The sequence below is a fragment of the Sus scrofa genome, chromosome 9, assembly GCF_000003025.6.
Source record: "Sus scrofa isolate TJ Tabasco breed Duroc chromosome 9, Sscrofa11.1, whole genome shotgun sequence".
Taxonomy (NCBI): Eukaryota; Metazoa; Chordata; class Mammalia; order Artiodactyla; family Suidae; genus Sus; species Sus scrofa.
The window spans coordinates 125,035,974-125,053,386 of NC_010451.4; the positions used below are offsets into that span (position 1 = coordinate 125,035,974).

A 17,413-nucleotide genomic window follows, 5' to 3' on the forward strand; every position below is an offset into this window, starting at 1 on the left:
GTTTCTTATGGATTATCCAGGTAGATGTGTGGTAATTAGAAATTCAGGTGTAGAATTTAGAGGAAAAATAAGAAGTGGAGATATTATACTGTTTGTGTAGGTGAGTCTGGTGGGGGTGATGTGTGTATGGGGTGGCCAGAAAGACTATATAGACTAAGAAGAAAAGAGACTTGAGATTGGAAAGGTTTCCATAGTGATGAGAAGTGAGGGATCAGGAACTAGTGATCAGCCTGCAGAATCACAGGAGAACCTTGAAAGAAATGAAGTAGCATTCTGGTTAAGGGTGACAGTGGGTCCAGCCCACTTGGATTTGAATCCTGGCTTTGGATACTTTTTAGCTGTGCACCCTCTCTGGGCAAGTCAGCCTCTCTGGGCTTCAATTTTCTGTAAAATATCTGTAAAATGGGGATAAGAAATTTATTGGCTCTATAAGGTTATTATGGGATCCATATAAAGTGCATAGAATTATTGATCAGTTGTTATTGAGAAAGTATTGCTCATAAGCGAAAGGGGCAGAGCATTCCAGAGAGGAGTCCATAGTGCCAGTTCCACAGGGGTACCACGAGAGGTACATGCCAATGCGTTTTCATTGGCTTGATCATCAGGGAGAGTAATGAGGATAGAAGTAAACTGTGGACTAGTCTTTCCTTCCCTTCTTGTAGGAAAACCCATTGAATTTCATAGCATAACCACCTAAGATCACATTGTTTGCTTGAAAGTATCTCAGGCCATTGAGTGAATGTTAATAATACCTTAGTTTATTAATGTAGTTATTTCATCTCAAGCAGTTCAAAGCTTATCCCACATGTTTTTTTGAATCATCCTTGCAGTATCAAGGTGAGTAAAGGCAGGTAAAGGTAATACTGCTCCCAGTTTACAAATGAAGAAACTAAGACTTAGAGAAGTCACATGACTTTGTCGAAGCTTATATTGGTTAATCAACTTCTTTATCCCTTCAGCAAATCTTACCTCTCATTGGTTTTTGCATTGTCAAGAACAATATTTCTCAAAAGGTAATCAAGAGTTCTTTTGCATTTAAAATTACTGGGAGTGGGGTTCCCATCGTGGATCAGCAGAAATGAATCCGACTAGGTACCACGAGGTTGCAGGTTCAATCCCTGGCCTCACTCACTGGGTTAAGGATCTGGCATTGCCGTGAGCTGTAGTGTAGGTCACAGATGTGGCTCGAATCTGATGTTGCTGGGCCTGTGGTGTAGGCCGGCAGCTGTAGCTCCGATTTGACCTCTGGTCTGGGAACCTCCATTTGCTGCGAGTGCAGCCCTAAAAAGCAAAAACAAAAAAAACCCCAACTCCCCCCCCAAACCACCCCCCCAAAAAACAAAAACAAAACAAAAAAATAAAATTACCAGTAGTAAAATTACTAGGAATTCTGACTACAATGCAGATCCCTTGGTTTTAGTTTAGGTCAGCTGATAAGAATCTCTGGAATATGAACTCAGGAATCAGTGATTTTATGCAGCATCTTAGGCGATTCTCTTGAAAACTGCTTAGAGTGTTCAAGGAGATGGACAAATGAATTCCAAAATGTATAATGTTTTTGGTGACATTGATACCAAAAAATCTTAAAATATTTTACATTCAGAAACTCAAACTACTATAACTAAAACTTCAGAACCTTTTCTGAACATTCTGATTTGTTGCTTTTATGACGTTGAATAGTTCCGTTGGTTAAAGGTAAAACTGATTTGCTCTATACAAATGAATGATACAGTCTGTTGGTCTGTTAGCAAAGCCCCACTGGAGGTGTCACAGAGATGCCACAGCTGAGGACTGTATATATTTATTTCAGTTTGGTCAATGGTTCCATCTTCAATTACTATTTATAGTTACATGGCATTGATTAGAAAGAGTTGCTCTTTGTATAGCCATAGCTTGTATCTCTTTGCATGCCACATCTCTATGGTATTCCTTGTGGAGCAGCTTTCAACTCTCAGGGTTGGGTCATTTGAAGACTCTGACTCCAGGGAATGGGCTCCATAAGACAAGCCCAGGTCCAGACAAGACGGCTCATGCATCTGCATTGTCCTCCTTTGGAGGAGAGGGGGACTTATCTGTGTGAGCTGGCGTCTTGTCGGGCTGGTTCTCCGCTATTACCTCGGCTTTCAGCAGTCACATAGTAGGGACAACAAATGTTTGCTAATTAATAGATCCACTCAGGTATGTTTAGGAAATAACAAAAACAGTCAAACGAGAAAGTTAATCTAGCCCACCAGTAAGATAAGCAGAAGGCACTGTCAGATATTTGAAGATTAATAGACCTGGAAATAGAAGCAGAATCTAATTCTGTGCCCTCCTTATTGTTGAATCTCAGGGTTGCAAGAGACTTTTGTCCCCATCAGTTCTGAATTCTATCTGTACGGCCGCTGCTTATTCGTCTGGCATTTATTTAATCTGTTAAATATTCCCTAGTGTTAAGCTCTACACGTCTCCTTCCACGCCACCAAATGAAAAAATTCACATTCATATTATAATCTCTACTGCTAGGTTTTAAAAGAATATAGTCCTTCATTTCTTTTATAGATTCCCTTAGCCTCTCATTTGGGTTTTTTTTTTTTTGGCACAACGGAAGCTCTTAATGTTGTTTTTACTAACTGCCATCAAGAGAGGGTCATGAGCCATGGGAATGATGAGCATATCATTAAGAAGGTAAATATTTTCTTTATAACTGACACGCCTCATTTTTTACATATGGTTTTGACACGTTCAAATCTGGTGAACAAAATAGCTCCCTTTTCAAAAGTTTCTCTTTGCCCGGGGAAAGTGGATCTCCATTTTTGCCAGGCGTCAGTTCGTTCTATACTCTGCCCTCTCCTCCATTTATTTTTTTATTAAGTGTCGTCCTTTACAAACTACCACTCTGTTTGGCTATATCGCCTATTCCGTCGTATTGTCGTTTTGCTCTCATTTTCCTTTCTTTCTAAAAATAGGAGATTGTCTCATGAGTAGAGAGGTGTATAAACCTGACAGATGGGAAAATTAATAATCTGGAAATCAGAGCAGACCGTGAGCGTCTCCCTCTTCCCCCCCGGGATCGTACACTGTATCCTCCGATAGCTTCTCATACAACTTCCTGACATTGTTCTCTTGGCTTCTTTTGAGCCGTGAATAAAGACATTCATCTTTCTTAGACTTAATTTACACATTTAAGAAATTGTGATAATGGCGGGGAGGAGGTATTTTGTCTTCCTCCAGGAAGGTCATTAAACCCTGCAACGCTATCTTTTTATCTTTAGGTGTTGGAGATTTCAGTCGATGTCAGGAAGTAAGAGGGATAATACCAGAGAATATTTGATGTAATAAGATCTAACTTTTGATGAGGGTAATTGGCGTAGGGGAAAGTGAAAAGAGAAGAATTTTAGTGTTATGTACAATATTTTCTTTTTTCTGTAGAATCCCCCGTAGTTCTTGGAACTGTTCAAGATACCTTCAGATCTGTTTATCTAATTTTCTCTCTTTCTTACAATAGTCCTATGAAGTATGGAGATTCTGGGCTATTGAGTTCTGATAGTCTTGGGTGTACAAATAAGGAAATTGAATACCCAATACTGTGTCAGTGTGTCACTTTACGTTTTAATGCAACATACCGCAGTGGAAAGATGGGGCCGGTTTTATATCCTGACTCTGTCACTTAGGCCAATTGGCTCACTTTGGGTGAGACCCCTCCTTAAAACTCAGTGTCCTTAAGTAAAGTGAGAATCATTCTTACACCACGATTTATAGTAAAGACTGAACCGTAGAGGCTCAATAAATAACTGCTAATGTCCTCTTCCTTTTTATTTATGGCATTAGCACAGTTTTCTTAGAATTAATTTCAGCTTATGAAGAGGCAAACCTATTTTTTAAAAAGCCAGTTTGCTTCAGTCTATCTTCCAGAGAGATGGACTCAAGAAAAACGAAATTGTCCTTCATACCTTGCCCTAGAATGGATCACCTGATGGTAGCTTCAAAGATACCTTCTTACTCTGTAGGGAGCCTGTTCTACAACCCATGCTCTACTAGGAATAGTACCTGTGCCAAACGCAGTGCTCAGGGATAAAGTGCTTACCAGAGGCTCTGTGCCCAGAGCTTTGTGACAACTGCAAAGTTCAGTTTTACATTTGAATGTGTAACTCCACATAGGCTTTAGAGGATCTAGTTTTGGAGGGGAAAGGAGCAAGCTGGGTAGAGTCATTCCTTGAATTCTGAAATCCAGGGGAGTAATGAGTTTACTGGCATTCTGATAGTGGGACTTGATTTTTATGCCTCTATTGTAATAGGTGATGATAATAGTGGGAGCTAAATGTTTACTTAGCTTAAAACTGAACAATCCCATAGGAAAGTGGGGAGGATAAGAGATTTCTTTTTTGTTTGTTTGTTTTTTTCAGGCCCACCTGTGGCATAAGGAGGTTCCCAGGTTAGGGGTCTAATCGGAGCTGTTGCTGCTGGCTACACCACAGCCACAGCCATGCCAGATCATGTTTGTGACCTACTCCACAGTTCACGGCAACGCCAGATCCTTAACCCACTGAGCGAGGCCAGGGATGAACCCGCAGCCTCATGGTTCCTAGTCAGATTCGTTAACCACTGAGCCACGACGGGAACTCCAGGATAAGAGATTTCCTAATGTGGTGTGCGGAAGAAGACTCCTACTAATGACTGAGTTGGGAAACATCAGGCAGCTGCCACCCTCTGCTCCCCCAAAGATTGGTGAAGGGACCCTTTACATGTGGAACTGACTGGGGTCTTCTGATGGGCCGGGAAAGCTTCTGGGCTGTGAGGAAGCCTTTCCATTCATCGGAGGCTTCATTCACAGAGACTATTAGGTCACACAGAAGCTGCTACCCCTGCTGACCTTTTCAGAGGTTGGCTGGGCTCCACAAAAAAAACAGAATGAATTCCAGAAAGCCAGGGTGCCTGTTAACCTGTGACCTCAGGATAGGAAGACCTTGAGCATTTGAGGTCTGAATGTGACAGAAAGGAGGGCATTGCCAATTTTGCAACTCTGTTCACTCTGGATACTAACAACCATGTGTGACGATTTGTGATGTAATTTGGCACATGCAGCACAGACTATTTTGGTGCAAACCTCCCTTCCCCCGCCGTAAGTCTAAATTCTTGAACTTCCCCGAATAGCATATGATTTCTTCATTTTGCAAAGTCGATGACCAAGACATTGAAACTTTAACTTACTGCCCTAAGTCCCATAGTAAATTGGCCTCAGAAATGGAAACAGAAGCTGGTTGAATTCATAACCTCTTAATCATCAGCATCCTGAGTGTTAAGCAGAAAGGTAGCATAGAATGAAATCATTACATTTGAAAAACATAGTCAGCAGCCTCCTTAAATCCACTTAATTTTTGAATCTGCCTCCTTAAAGACTTTGGAATCCATCAAGGAGGACCAGAACCCCAGCAGTAGGGGGTTGAGTCAGGGAAGATCCAGTCTGATGAACACTGGGCAGAGCAGATTCACAGCCAGGAGAATGGCCATTTTTTTGGGAATGGAAAACACAACTTCCTGCTTCCCCTTTGAGTTCTCTACGGGGGTGTTCTAGGAACTCCTGCTGAGACAGGATGGCGGAAGGGACTGGGATTTCTCTCTGATAAAACACTGCTCCTTGTTTGTTATTACAGCTCTCAGCATTTTCCTGAGGATGAAGGGTCCTTGTCATAGCAATCTGACCACATCCCAACATGTGGCTTCACGCAAAGTCAACTCTTGGGGATCTTGTAGTTTTTTTAAGAGCACATTCATTTATCAGGGACATGCTTCTCTACCTCATCTTCCTTTACATACCTACTTTTTTCTTAGTTCAGAGGCATAATTTTCCATCTTCTATGGGGTCAAACATCATGGGGACAACACAAGTGCCTTAACAGGAGTGGACACAGAAAGAGAAGAAGGTTCTACCAGTATGACATCTCTCTTGAATTTACCATTGCCATGATCTGAGAGAGACACCTAGGCGAGGGTGTGGTGGTAAATTAGCTCTCCAGGTCCAAAAGCCCCAGTTTGTAGCCATCTCGCCAATTTCCATGATGTAAATATTTCCACCACGGGCAGGTTGGCAATACCAACCTGATGTCGTTGAACATAGAATAGAGGAATGTGTGCAGTTGGCTCCTACAAGCAGGGCAGGCTGGCTCCAACACACTGCTGGCTAGACCTGGATGTGTTTGCATGATTAGATGGAAGGTGCATGTGTTGGCATATATGTGAGTCTGGCAGTGAAGCATTCTCCTGGGTTCTCTGCCCACAAGTGCTACCAGAGATCAGGTGAGTGTAAATTTGCCACATGTGCAGGTGCTTCTTCTGCATTGCTTGCCATCTTTATTCTTGGAACCCTTTTAATTTGGATATTCTTCCAGATGCCATCCTTGGCCCTCTACTGCCACTATTCTACACACTCTGCCTGGATGAGTGAAGCTGTTTTAATTGATGCAACTCCTACATATCTCTATCTTAGACCCCTCTTCCCAGTTTTTGGATTCTGACTGCCTATTGGACTGTCCCATTGGAAAATCCCAAAGATACTTCAACTTCTACATGTCTAAAGTAGAATTCAGTGCCTCTGCTCCACAAAAATCTGGCTTCCCTTCCTCAATTTCCTTTCATATGGGTGGCACCATTATCTTTCTAGTCGCTATCAGATGCTGTCTCTGTGTTGGGTCCCTCCTGGTTCTTCCAGGATATCTGCCTATCTCTCTGCCATTTTATTCACATTGTGTTATAGCAGTTTCTTTTATGTCTGTTTCCTCAGTCTGACTGAACACCCTGGGTGTTGGAACTCATACTATTTACGTTTCTATCTGTCCTGCCTTGTGCAGTGCCTGGTGTATGGTACTGTTTCATTAGTGTGTGGCTGAATAGATAGACAAATACATGAGAGATCCATTCTGTACTCTTTATATGCGCTTAGCATAGGGTTGCCAGACTTAGCAAATGAAACTATAGGATGCCAAGTTAATTTGAAAATTCTGATAAACAACAAATAATTTTCCAGTATGAGTAGGTTCTAAATACTGCATGGGACATACTTATGTTTCCAAATTATTCACTTACTTATTATCTTTCTGAAATTAAAATTTAATTAGGCATCTTGGCAACCCTAACCTAGCAAAAAAAGTTAGTTGACACCCAAAGTGGAAGTTCACATGACGCAGAAGCTCACGCTGAGTGTGGTATCACGTGCCCTAGGGGTTTGTATAGCCTGTGATTTACGCTCTGAGTGTCCCTGTGTAAATAGCTGTCTATACTCAGATGCACTGGCCTTGCCTTTAATGCCAGGGCCGTGCCATTACATACACATGTTTTTCCTTTGCATGGGCAAGGACATTTAATCTATGCATATTTGGTGTATAGATGATCATAGCTTATCTCTGAGCCATTTCATGGCATTTCCTATACTGTGGTGGTTATAGGGCATTTGAAGAGGGAATATAAAATTACCTTCGGTGTGTGCGTGGGAAATTCCTTTTGCAGCTCAGCAGGTTAAGAGCCTGATTAGTATCCATGAGGATTTAATCCCTGACCTTGCTCAGTGGGTTAAGGATCCAGCATTGCCACAAGCTGCGGCATAGGTCACAGATGTGGCTTGGGTCTGGCATTGCTGTGGCTGTGGCGTCGGCCGGCAATGTAGATCTGATTTGACTGCTAGCCTGGGAACTTCCATATGCTGCAGGTATGGCCCTTAAAAAAGACAAAAAATACCTTTGGTGTTTGGAATGAATATAGAGATATGAATGTGTTATCCTTTTTTTAAAAAATTATTTTTAAAGTTTTATTAAAGTACAGTTGATTTACAATGTTGCGATAATTTCTGCTTTTACAACAAAGTAATTCAGTTATACATACACACACATTCATTCTTTTTCAGATTCTTTGCCCATATAGATTATCAGGGAATATTGGATAGAATTCCCTGTGCTATACAGCAGCAACATGCTATTCTTTTTTTTTTTTTTTTTTTTTTGCTTTTTAGGGCTGTACCCTCAGCATATGGAAGCTCCCAGGCTTAGGGCTGAATTGGAGCTGCAGAGCTGCCAGCCCACACCAGAGCCATAGCAACACAGGATCTAAGCCACGTCTGCGACCTACACCACAGCTCACGGCAACGCCAGATCCTTAACCCACTGAGTGAAGCCAGGGGTAGAATCTGCATCCTCATGGATGCTAATCAAGTTTATAACCCGCTGAGCCACAATTGGAACTCCTATTCTAACAGTCTGTAAAACATTGGGTCTGGGTTTTAGATTTTCTAAGGGAGTAATGACTGGAAGAGCTCATTATTTACATTTCTGCTCGGGCCAGGATGCTGGAGGACTGATGTATTGAAGATTAAGCATGGCTTGGAGAAGGGCTTCATACTGTCTCCAATCTAATGAGGTTGTTTACTTAACACTTTCCCTGTTAAAGTATCAAATGACTAAAGGATTATTTTGATTGAAGGGAATTTTTTTCCCCTTCAAATCAGAAACACTCAAGTTGTGAACAGTTTATGTTTTAGAAGGTGAAAGAGTCTATTTCTCAATGACTGGAAACAGAATTGAAATATGGCACATTTCATCTCTCACATTCTCTTTCTCCTGTCCCCCTCATGTCAAAATCGGTAATTATGGAAATTCCACGGCTGGGACAGTTGGGCAGGGTTTTAGATGTTTGCCCCCTAGGAGTCAGACATGTTCTCTTAAGAAAAGCTGAATTCTAATGGCAGAGAGATTGGCCAGAAAAACAATCATGAAGCATTTTTGTGGCCTCGGTATCATGATCTTGTCAGTAAGGCGATGGTCTCTGATTCAATCCAGATTGAGCGGTTTCCTGTTAGCGTGCTCACCCAGAGGATAGGCTCAGCCCTCTTGCTCTCTGAGTCTGGCTTATTAAACACTTGTTTGCCAAGGCTCCCCCCGCCCCACTCCCCACCTCTTCAATTCTTCTTTTTTACTAGAGTTCAAAGGTATTGAGATATTACAAACAAAAACAGATCCTAAGGTCTCTTGAAAAGATCATGTAACTATTAAATATTTTGTTATAAAAACAAAGCTAAAATTTTAGCTTCCCCAGTCTGACCCTAAGGCATAGGATATTTTTCCTGTTTTACGTTTGTGTAGTTTTGTCCTTCAATTTCAATAACAAGCAGGTAATTAACAAAATTTTTATTCCCCCCACCAATGTATTTTGTTTGAATGCTGGTACATGAAAACTCATCGTCAGAAAATCTGGTTGTCCCCTTGCTGTAGTGAATAGATATCGGGGTGCTTATTAGCCAATGTGCAGAAAATGATATTAAGCATGTGCTGTGGCACCTTAATGTGAATTGTTCATTTCTGTGAGAATGATTTTTAGGGATCAGAGCAATTCCTGTATTTCATTTTATGATGCTGGTATTAATGCTCATTCATTGCATTTAGAGGAAAAAAAATTTAAAGTACAAATATTCAAAATATTTCTTTAGCCATTCTGTTAGCTCCAACATAGTTCTTCCTAAGGTACAGATGCAAACACTGAGGAACAGAAACCGCGAAAGGCACTTACGGAGGTTAGGCAAGCCTACTGAGATCTTTCTCAGAAGAAAAGGAGGCTAAAAGGAAGCGACTGGGTTAACGAGGAACAGGATTCCATTCCCAAGGGAGAACCTTGGCTTCCCGCCAAAACTGCTTTCTGGCAGGAAAAGGGACCCACTTCATCAGGGTCTTTGACAAGCGTTTTTCTCTGTGTTTGAATTTTTGGCTACATCAATGCTTAGGAAAAAATTAGCTCTTTTAAATAGTTGTGCTTTCAGTAAGAAAAGATTTAAAGTGGAATTTGCATTGTGAGTAAAATGAGAATCATCCACTTAGGAAATTGTTCAGTAAGGGAACCTTGACATTGTCATCAGGTAAGGAAGCTCGATTTAGAACCAGCACTCGAATATCCATAGAAATTGAGAAGTCCTTTTGGTTGCTGTTGGTAACATTTGACATTGAGGTATGTTTAATTAACTGCTTGTTAGTATTATCAGGATGATAATTATTTTGACCAGATCTTTTGAGGTGACAAAGTAGAACACACAGAATATCCTGAAATTTTGGTATTAAAAAAGAGATTGAAGGAATATAAATACTTGAAGATAAAAACTAGCATTTTATTTTATAATGTTTTGTCTTGTCTTTAAATGAACAATGGCAAATGTGAATTAAATTTTAAACACATCAGAGTGACTTACGAAGCTAACATTTTCTAAAATGGGTTCATTCTAATGTAATGCAGGAGGCTCTGAGACTCAAGGGAAGCCCATTAGGAAATGTGTAAACCTTCTCTTGGAGTTTCATAACATGTTAGCTTATTAAAGACTTTAAGAAATTCTTCAGGAAAGAAATCGATTGGGCTTTCACTCTATAGCCCCCAAACTTGACCACAGGACCTTTGGATCTGGTGCTTTATTGCACACCCTTAGGACAACACTGTAGCAAGGAATTAGAAACATAAATCGGCTTTGAAACCACGTATCTTTTTCCTTTGTTGTTCCTTTGTTGAGTTAAAGAAGCTCCTGGGAGACAGATGGCTACTATCAGGCCTGTTCTAAAGCTATATACAGAGTATTTAAGAATAATCATTAGGCCATGATCTGAGTCAGCAGGCCTAAGAGGCCTAAAGAAACATTTGTATTTCTCCTGAAGCAGAACCTTGCCTTAGTGAAGAAAAAGTATCTTTCAAAAATTAAAAAAAGAAATCAAGTCATCCATCACATAGGCTGGAGTCTTAATATTAATTCCTGCTGGCAGTTAACCACGATGATGTTAAGCTGGTCTAAGCCCCTTCTTCAAGGGGTTGTCTCCATTTTGGTCTCACGAAAAGCAATCTTGCCTGCTATTTTCCTTCCAGTGGTTTAATTTCAGGCAGGCCAGGTGAAGAAGCAGCAAGCATGCTACGTAGGAAGCTCCATATCATCATTTAGAGATTTGGTTCTCTCTCATTTGCTCCTTTCTTTAATTTTCACATGTCTGATAATTTCCATTTAGGAAAATCTGATCTAAAACAATTCAGACATAGAATTCAGAGACATCACCTGGTGATGGCTTTCATCACTTAGAATGAGTATTTGCTTTAGAAAAACATCTTCTCTGTAGGTTGGTCTCCCCTAGTGCCTAGGAAGGACAGGTTAACTTTGAAAATTGCATCACTATGTAATGTGTTAGGCACAGGTTTATTGTAGAATGTAAGGCATGCATATTTTTCTTCAGTTTAATTCTCTTTCTTCATAGTCAATTTTTTTTTTTTTAAGGGGCACACCCACAGCATATGGAAGTTCCCAGGCTAGGGGTTGAATTGGAGCTGCAGCTGCCAGCCTACGCCACAGCCACAGCAATGCTAGATCCAAGCTGCATTTGCAACCAGCACCACAGCTCTTGGGCAATGCCGGATCCTTAACCCACTGAGTGAAGCCAGGGATGGAACCCACATCCTCATGGATACTAGCTGGGTTCTTAACCTGCTGAGCTGCAACAGGAACTCCCATAGTCAATTTGTAAGCTTCACAGATTTTATCACTAATCAGTTCTTATGTATTGTGCTTTATGTCTTCGAGGTGAATTATGTCTACCCAGTTATTCCCAGTTTTCCTGTGATAGCTGCTTTTCCTGATTAAATGTCTTCTCTTGTACCTTGCAAATCTGTGGAAGGCAAGGGTCATGCTTTCACCTACCCTTTCCATTGCTCATCAAAAATTACCCAAGGTCTGCTTGGCACATTCACTTCTCAGCCAACTGATGATATTGAATCAGAAAGCGTATTGCCTCCCGTAGACTGAAGAACATCAGGTCATGGTCAGATTTCCCTGAATGTCTGTGGAGAACATATTCCTCCTATGGCTGATTCTTTTTTCAAGCTATCAACATGATGTCAGCCAGCTCACACAAATGTAAAAATTTAACATTCAGCTCTCCCAAGCCAGCGTGGATTGGTTCCAGCACACCCTGGTAGGGGCTGTCTTTGAGAATGAGTTTGCAAACTTAGCATGGAACAATACAAAGGCAATGATTGACAGCATTTGCTCAGCTAGATCCTGGGGTCATAGAAAACATTCTTGACAGAATATGCCAGCAACCCAGTTCTTGGTAGGGAAGCAAGTAGAAGCAGATGCAGCCCTTAGGAAGTAATACCTCTGCTTCCAGAGAAGAAGGGAACACACATACCACCTGCCGCCACACGTCTCTACCACCATCCCACCCTGCCCCACTCACAGGTGAGAGGATGCCTTCCCTGACTGGTAGAAAAATCAAATAAGAGCAAAGGAAAACATGACGGGTTATGCTTCAACTACTTAAGTGTTTTCCGCTTTGCTTTAGGGAGTCATTCATCCTGATTGTAATCATGAATTTATCGTGCAGGTTGAAGGGGACCAGCTGCCTCCGGGACATACCGTCAGTCAGTATGAGACCTGTAAGATCAGGACCATAAAAGCTGGCACCTTGGAGAAGCTCGTGGAGAACCTGCTGACAGCTTTTGGGGACAATGACTTTACCTATATCAGCATCTTCCTGTCAACATATAGAGGTTTCGCCTCCACTAAAGAAGTGCTGGAGCTGCTGCTGGACAGGTAAGGATCTGAAGGTGTGTGAGAGGGGACAGAAATGTCAGGCTGTGTGCAGAGTGGGGCAGAAGGTTCTGGATCCCTGTGGTTGGTGTGCTGAGAGAGATGTATGAGGAAGGATGAAGCGCAAGGAATGACCTTTGGAACAAAAGGCATGACGATTATTCAGGAGTCTCTTCTCAGTCTATTTCTGGGAAAACTATCTCATAAAAATCTATCAAAGAGGTAGGAGTACTATAAATCTAGTTTCAGCTTTTTATAGATTTCACTTACTACTTGCCACTCTAAAATTTTCTCCATATTTTTATAATATAATTCCAGTAAATAATCCATTAACCAGGAATCTTACTAGGTTGTTGTAAGAATTAAATGTGCTTAGAGTTCGTTCCTGTTGTGGCTCCTGTGGTAATGAACCTGACTAGGATCCATGAAGACTTGGGTTCGATCCCTGGCCTCGTTCTGTGGGTTAAGGATCTGGCGTTGCTGTGAGCTGTGGTGTACATCACAGATGTGGCTTGGATCCCGTGTTGCCATGGCTGTGGTGTAGGCCGGCAGCTATAGCTCCCATGCAACCCTAGCCTGGGAACCCCCATATGCTGTGGGTGTGGCCCTAAAAAAAAAAAAGACTAAATGTGCTAAATGTGTCAAGTATGGAGTCAGTAGTGGGAAACAGCTAGTGAACATGAATTCTTGATCATATTGTTGGATAAGTATTAATAATCACCATGTCTTATCTGCATTATGTACATGCACATAAATAGCTCCTAACTCTCTGTTGAGTCATGTGTTAACATGGAATAACTAGAACAGTGCACATTATAATTCACACATTGATAGTTGTATTTCCCCTATTTTTGTTTTACTTATAATGAAACTTGAGTTTTTGAAAAATATTATTAAATTGACTTGATATTGGAAGGAAGAAAACTGTCAGCCAAACAGTTGTTAGAGTGCTCATCTAAATCCTTGTATTATGGGGTTTCCTGCATCAGGAAGGAAGTGAGATAGGGTGTTTTTGTTGGAGTTAGTGAATATTGATTTTTTACTAGATTTTTAAAATTTGAAAGTAATAGGTGCTTATGTTAAAAGTTCTTGTACAATAGAAGGGTATAAGAAGAAACACTAATGTGGTCACATTGCTAAATGACATTAGGTTTTTAAAAACATGTGGAAGTAGTAGTTCCTGCTGTGGTGCAATGGGATCACAGGCATCTTGGGAGTGCTGGGACACAGGTTCGATCCCTGGCCCGGCACAGTGGGTAAAGGATCTGGCATTGCTGCAGCTGTGGCTTAGGTTGCAACTAAGGCTCAGATCTGATCCCTGGCTAAGGAACTCCATATGCCGCAGGGCAGCCAAAAATGGGAAAAAAAAGAAAAGAAGAGAAAGAAGTATATATATATAGAAAGAGAGAGAGAGAGAAAAAAAATTAAACACTATAATCTAATTAGGCAGAGAATACATCTTAACATTTTAAAAATAGAAATAGTCCTTGTAGAGTGAAAAGTTCCAAAAATTGAGAAAATTATGAAAATAAAAAGTAAAAAATTAAAGTAAAAATTTCTAATTCCCCAAGTCCCATTCCCAGTCCCATTCTTCCTAGATAACAATTGTAAACCATTCCTTTTGTATTATTCCCAGTTTTTCTGGGTGTATATACATGTGTATTTATATATTTTTATTTACATATGACATCATATATTTACAGTATAAGTAGAATCATAGTGCATAGTTTGTTCTACAATAATCTTGGAGATTTTTTACTCAGTAAGATACTTAGCATATATCAAGGACTTATAACAGTGGCTAGCATATTGAAAGTTCAAGAAATGTTAAGTTACTGTTATTTTAAAAATCATAGATAGATTTACTATATTCTTTTTAGTGGATTTACGGTATTTATTCAATGGGTTATTCTGTGGTTGGACAGTTAAGCTCGATCTAGTTTTTTTGTTTGTTTTTAACCTTTTTTTTTTTTTTTGTCTTTTTGCTATTTCTTTGGGCCGCTCCCACAGCATATGGAGGTTCCCAGGCTAGGGGTCGCATCAGAGCTGTAGTCACTGGCCTATGCCAGAGCCACAGCAATGCGGGATCCGAGCCGCATCTGCAACCTACAGCACAGCTCATGGCAATGCCGGATCGTCAACTCACTGAGCAAGGGCAGGGACCGAACCCGCAATCTCATGGTTCCTAGTCGGATTCGTTAACCACTGCGCCACGACGGGAACTCCTGTTTTTAATCTTTTAAACAATCCTGCAAAGAGTGTCTTTTGAGTTTATATTTTCTAAGTACATGTTTGAGAATTCTGCAGGATAATTCCATAGAAGACTGACGGAGGAGTTCCCGTTACGGCTCAGTGGTAATGAACCTGACTAGTAACCATGAGGATGTGGGTTTGATCCCTGCCCTTGCTCAGTGGCTTAAGGATCTGGAGTTGTGTAGGCCGGCAGCTGTAGCTCCGATTTGACCCCTAGCCTGGGAACTTCCATATGTCGCGGGTGCACCTCTAAAAAGACAAAAAAAAAAAAAAAAAAAAAAGATTAATAGGTCAAAATATATAAATATTTTAAAATGTGGAAGATACTGCCAGACTGCCCTCCAGAAAGTTGCACCAACCACGTTCCTGTCCAGAGAGAATGGGAGTGTCTGTTCCTTTGCTTTCCCTGCACGCTTCCAGCTGTGGGAATTTTCATCTCTCCCATCGAAACCATCTCTACTGGGATCTGTCCACTGAAAAGTAGCTCATAGTTTTTCTATTTTTGTTTCTTACACTTATGAGTGAGGATTAGCATATTTAAAAGTACTTACTAGGCATTTGTGTGTTTTCTGCAAACTCTCTTTTCATATCCCTTACGGATTTTTATTTTGGACTTTTTAATTATTGATCATCTAATTATAATTTCATATTTTGACAAAATTATTTTTTTTTTGTTTAAATGTTGGAAATATTTTTTCCTCATTTGTCCCTTGGTTTTAAAAATCGTACGCAAATGTTTTTTTTTTGGAAGACATTAAAATTCTTTTTATGCAGTCATGTCTATCACTCTTAAGAAAGGCCTCTAACGATCAAGTTCTCTTACAGTGGGAATAAGGTTATTGATAAGTGAGTTTTTCTCAAGATATTGTCCTCATAGGTGCATGTTGAGTAAGAGCATTTGACTCAGTTATTCACATGTTCATATTCAGGAATAGTCACAAGATGTCTATCCTTTCTTATGCATTTTTTTTTTTTTTTGGTCTTTTTGCCATTTCTTGGGCCGCTCCGGCAGCATATGGAGGTTCCCTGGCCAGGGGTCAAATCGGAGCTATAGCCACCGGCCTATGCCAGAGCCACAGCAACTCGGGATCCAAGCCATGTCTGCAACCTACACCACAGCTCATGGCAATGCCGGATCCTTAACCCACTGAGCAAGGCCAGGGATCTAACCCACAACCTCATGGTTCCTAGTCGAATTTGTTAACCACTGAGCCACGACGGGAACTCCCTTTCTTATGCATTGATCCTGTTAAGATCCGGGCTTCAGCACAGGTGGACAAGCGTAGGTACACAAGTTGTATAGTTTTTTTGCATAGCAGTACTTAAATTATTATTATTATTGTTGTTATTATTATTATTTGTCTTTTTTGCCATTTCTTGGCCCACTCCTGTGGCATATGGAGGTTCCCAGGCTAGGGGTCGAATCAGAGCTGTAGCTACTGGCCTACACCAGAGCCACAGCAACGGGATCTGAGCCGTGTCTGCAACCTACACCACAGCTCATGGCAATGCCAGATCCTTAACCCACTGAGCGAGGCCAGGGATCGAACCCTCAACCTCATGGTTCCTAGTTGGATTCGTTAAGCACTGAGCCATGACAGGAACTCCAGCAATACTTAAATTATTAAGCCTGGTGTATAAACCTGTGGGATTAGTGAATCATTTCTTTCACAGTTTGTTCATTTGTATAATACCTCCCACCTACAAAGAGACCTGAAGAATTATATGATTTTTCTTTTTGCTATTTCATATTTATAAAGAGGACGCAGCATTCTAACTATTGGCAGGAAATAGGTCAACACATCAAAAACTCCTACAAGTTTCCTTTGGAATGCTAACCTCTTCTTATGGGGCAATGCCATTGATAACAGGCCACAGATGTCCACAGTCAGCAAAGGAGTACACGTGAACTCCAGCCACTCATCTTAAATAGTGGACATACACACAGGAACGAGATTGTTTAGTCTGTGACTCATGTACATCCAGCTTTTACTTGATGATTTTAAACACAAAATCCTGTTTGTTTTCCTATCATAGTGGGTAGACATTTTTAGATTTTTAAAATATTACTAGATGACAGCTGTTAAAGAACAGAATCAACACGGATTCAAATTACATTTAACTTGGGTTTAAGGGATAACTTGACTTTATAATTTCGGGGATAACTGAATGAAGAGTTAAGATATATCTTGAACCTTTTAGATGGGCCAAGACTCGACCTTGAATTTAATCTCATAGTCTGTTCCTTTGTTGATTCTGACATGAGTGGAATCCACACGTATTGAATGTCTGTAAGATACCCAGTGTTCTGCAAGAGACCATATGGATGAAGCTGAAATGTGAGACTTGTTAAGTTCTCACCATTGTGGTGAATTTACTGCAAAGCTGCTGGTACCTAACTTTCAGGGCCCCTCACTTGCAGTGCCCTCTGCATAATTTATATTCGTTATGAATATGATAAGGACCCTGCAAATTACATATGCTGGCCCTGCAGAACTGGGATCCACCCCTGAGAGCTTAATATTCTACTGAGAAAGATAATTACGTTGGGGAAAAAAGTAGACAACTACTTAAGATGAAACACTGACG

The 17,413-nt window shown here is 40.7% G+C and overlaps 1 protein-coding gene across 6 annotated transcripts in view; it reads left to right on the top strand.

Moving 5' to 3' along the window:
* Positions 1-17,413, top strand: part of RGL1 (ral guanine nucleotide dissociation stimulator like 1) — a 294,657-nt gene that overhangs the window by 187,616 nt on the left and 89,628 nt on the right. For 3 of the 6 annotated variants that reach the window (XM_021063811.1, XM_021063813.1, XM_021063812.1), the window contains 2 exons: positions 2,591-2,667; positions 12,366-12,574. In XM_021063811.1, coding sequence (XP_020919470.1) covers positions 2,591-2,667; positions 12,366-12,574 — 286 coding nt within the window. The remainder of the gene's footprint in view (positions 1-2,590; positions 2,668-12,365; positions 12,575-17,413) is intronic. The other 3 variants (XM_003357576.5, XM_005667818.3, XM_005667817.3) reach the window with 1 other exon arrangement.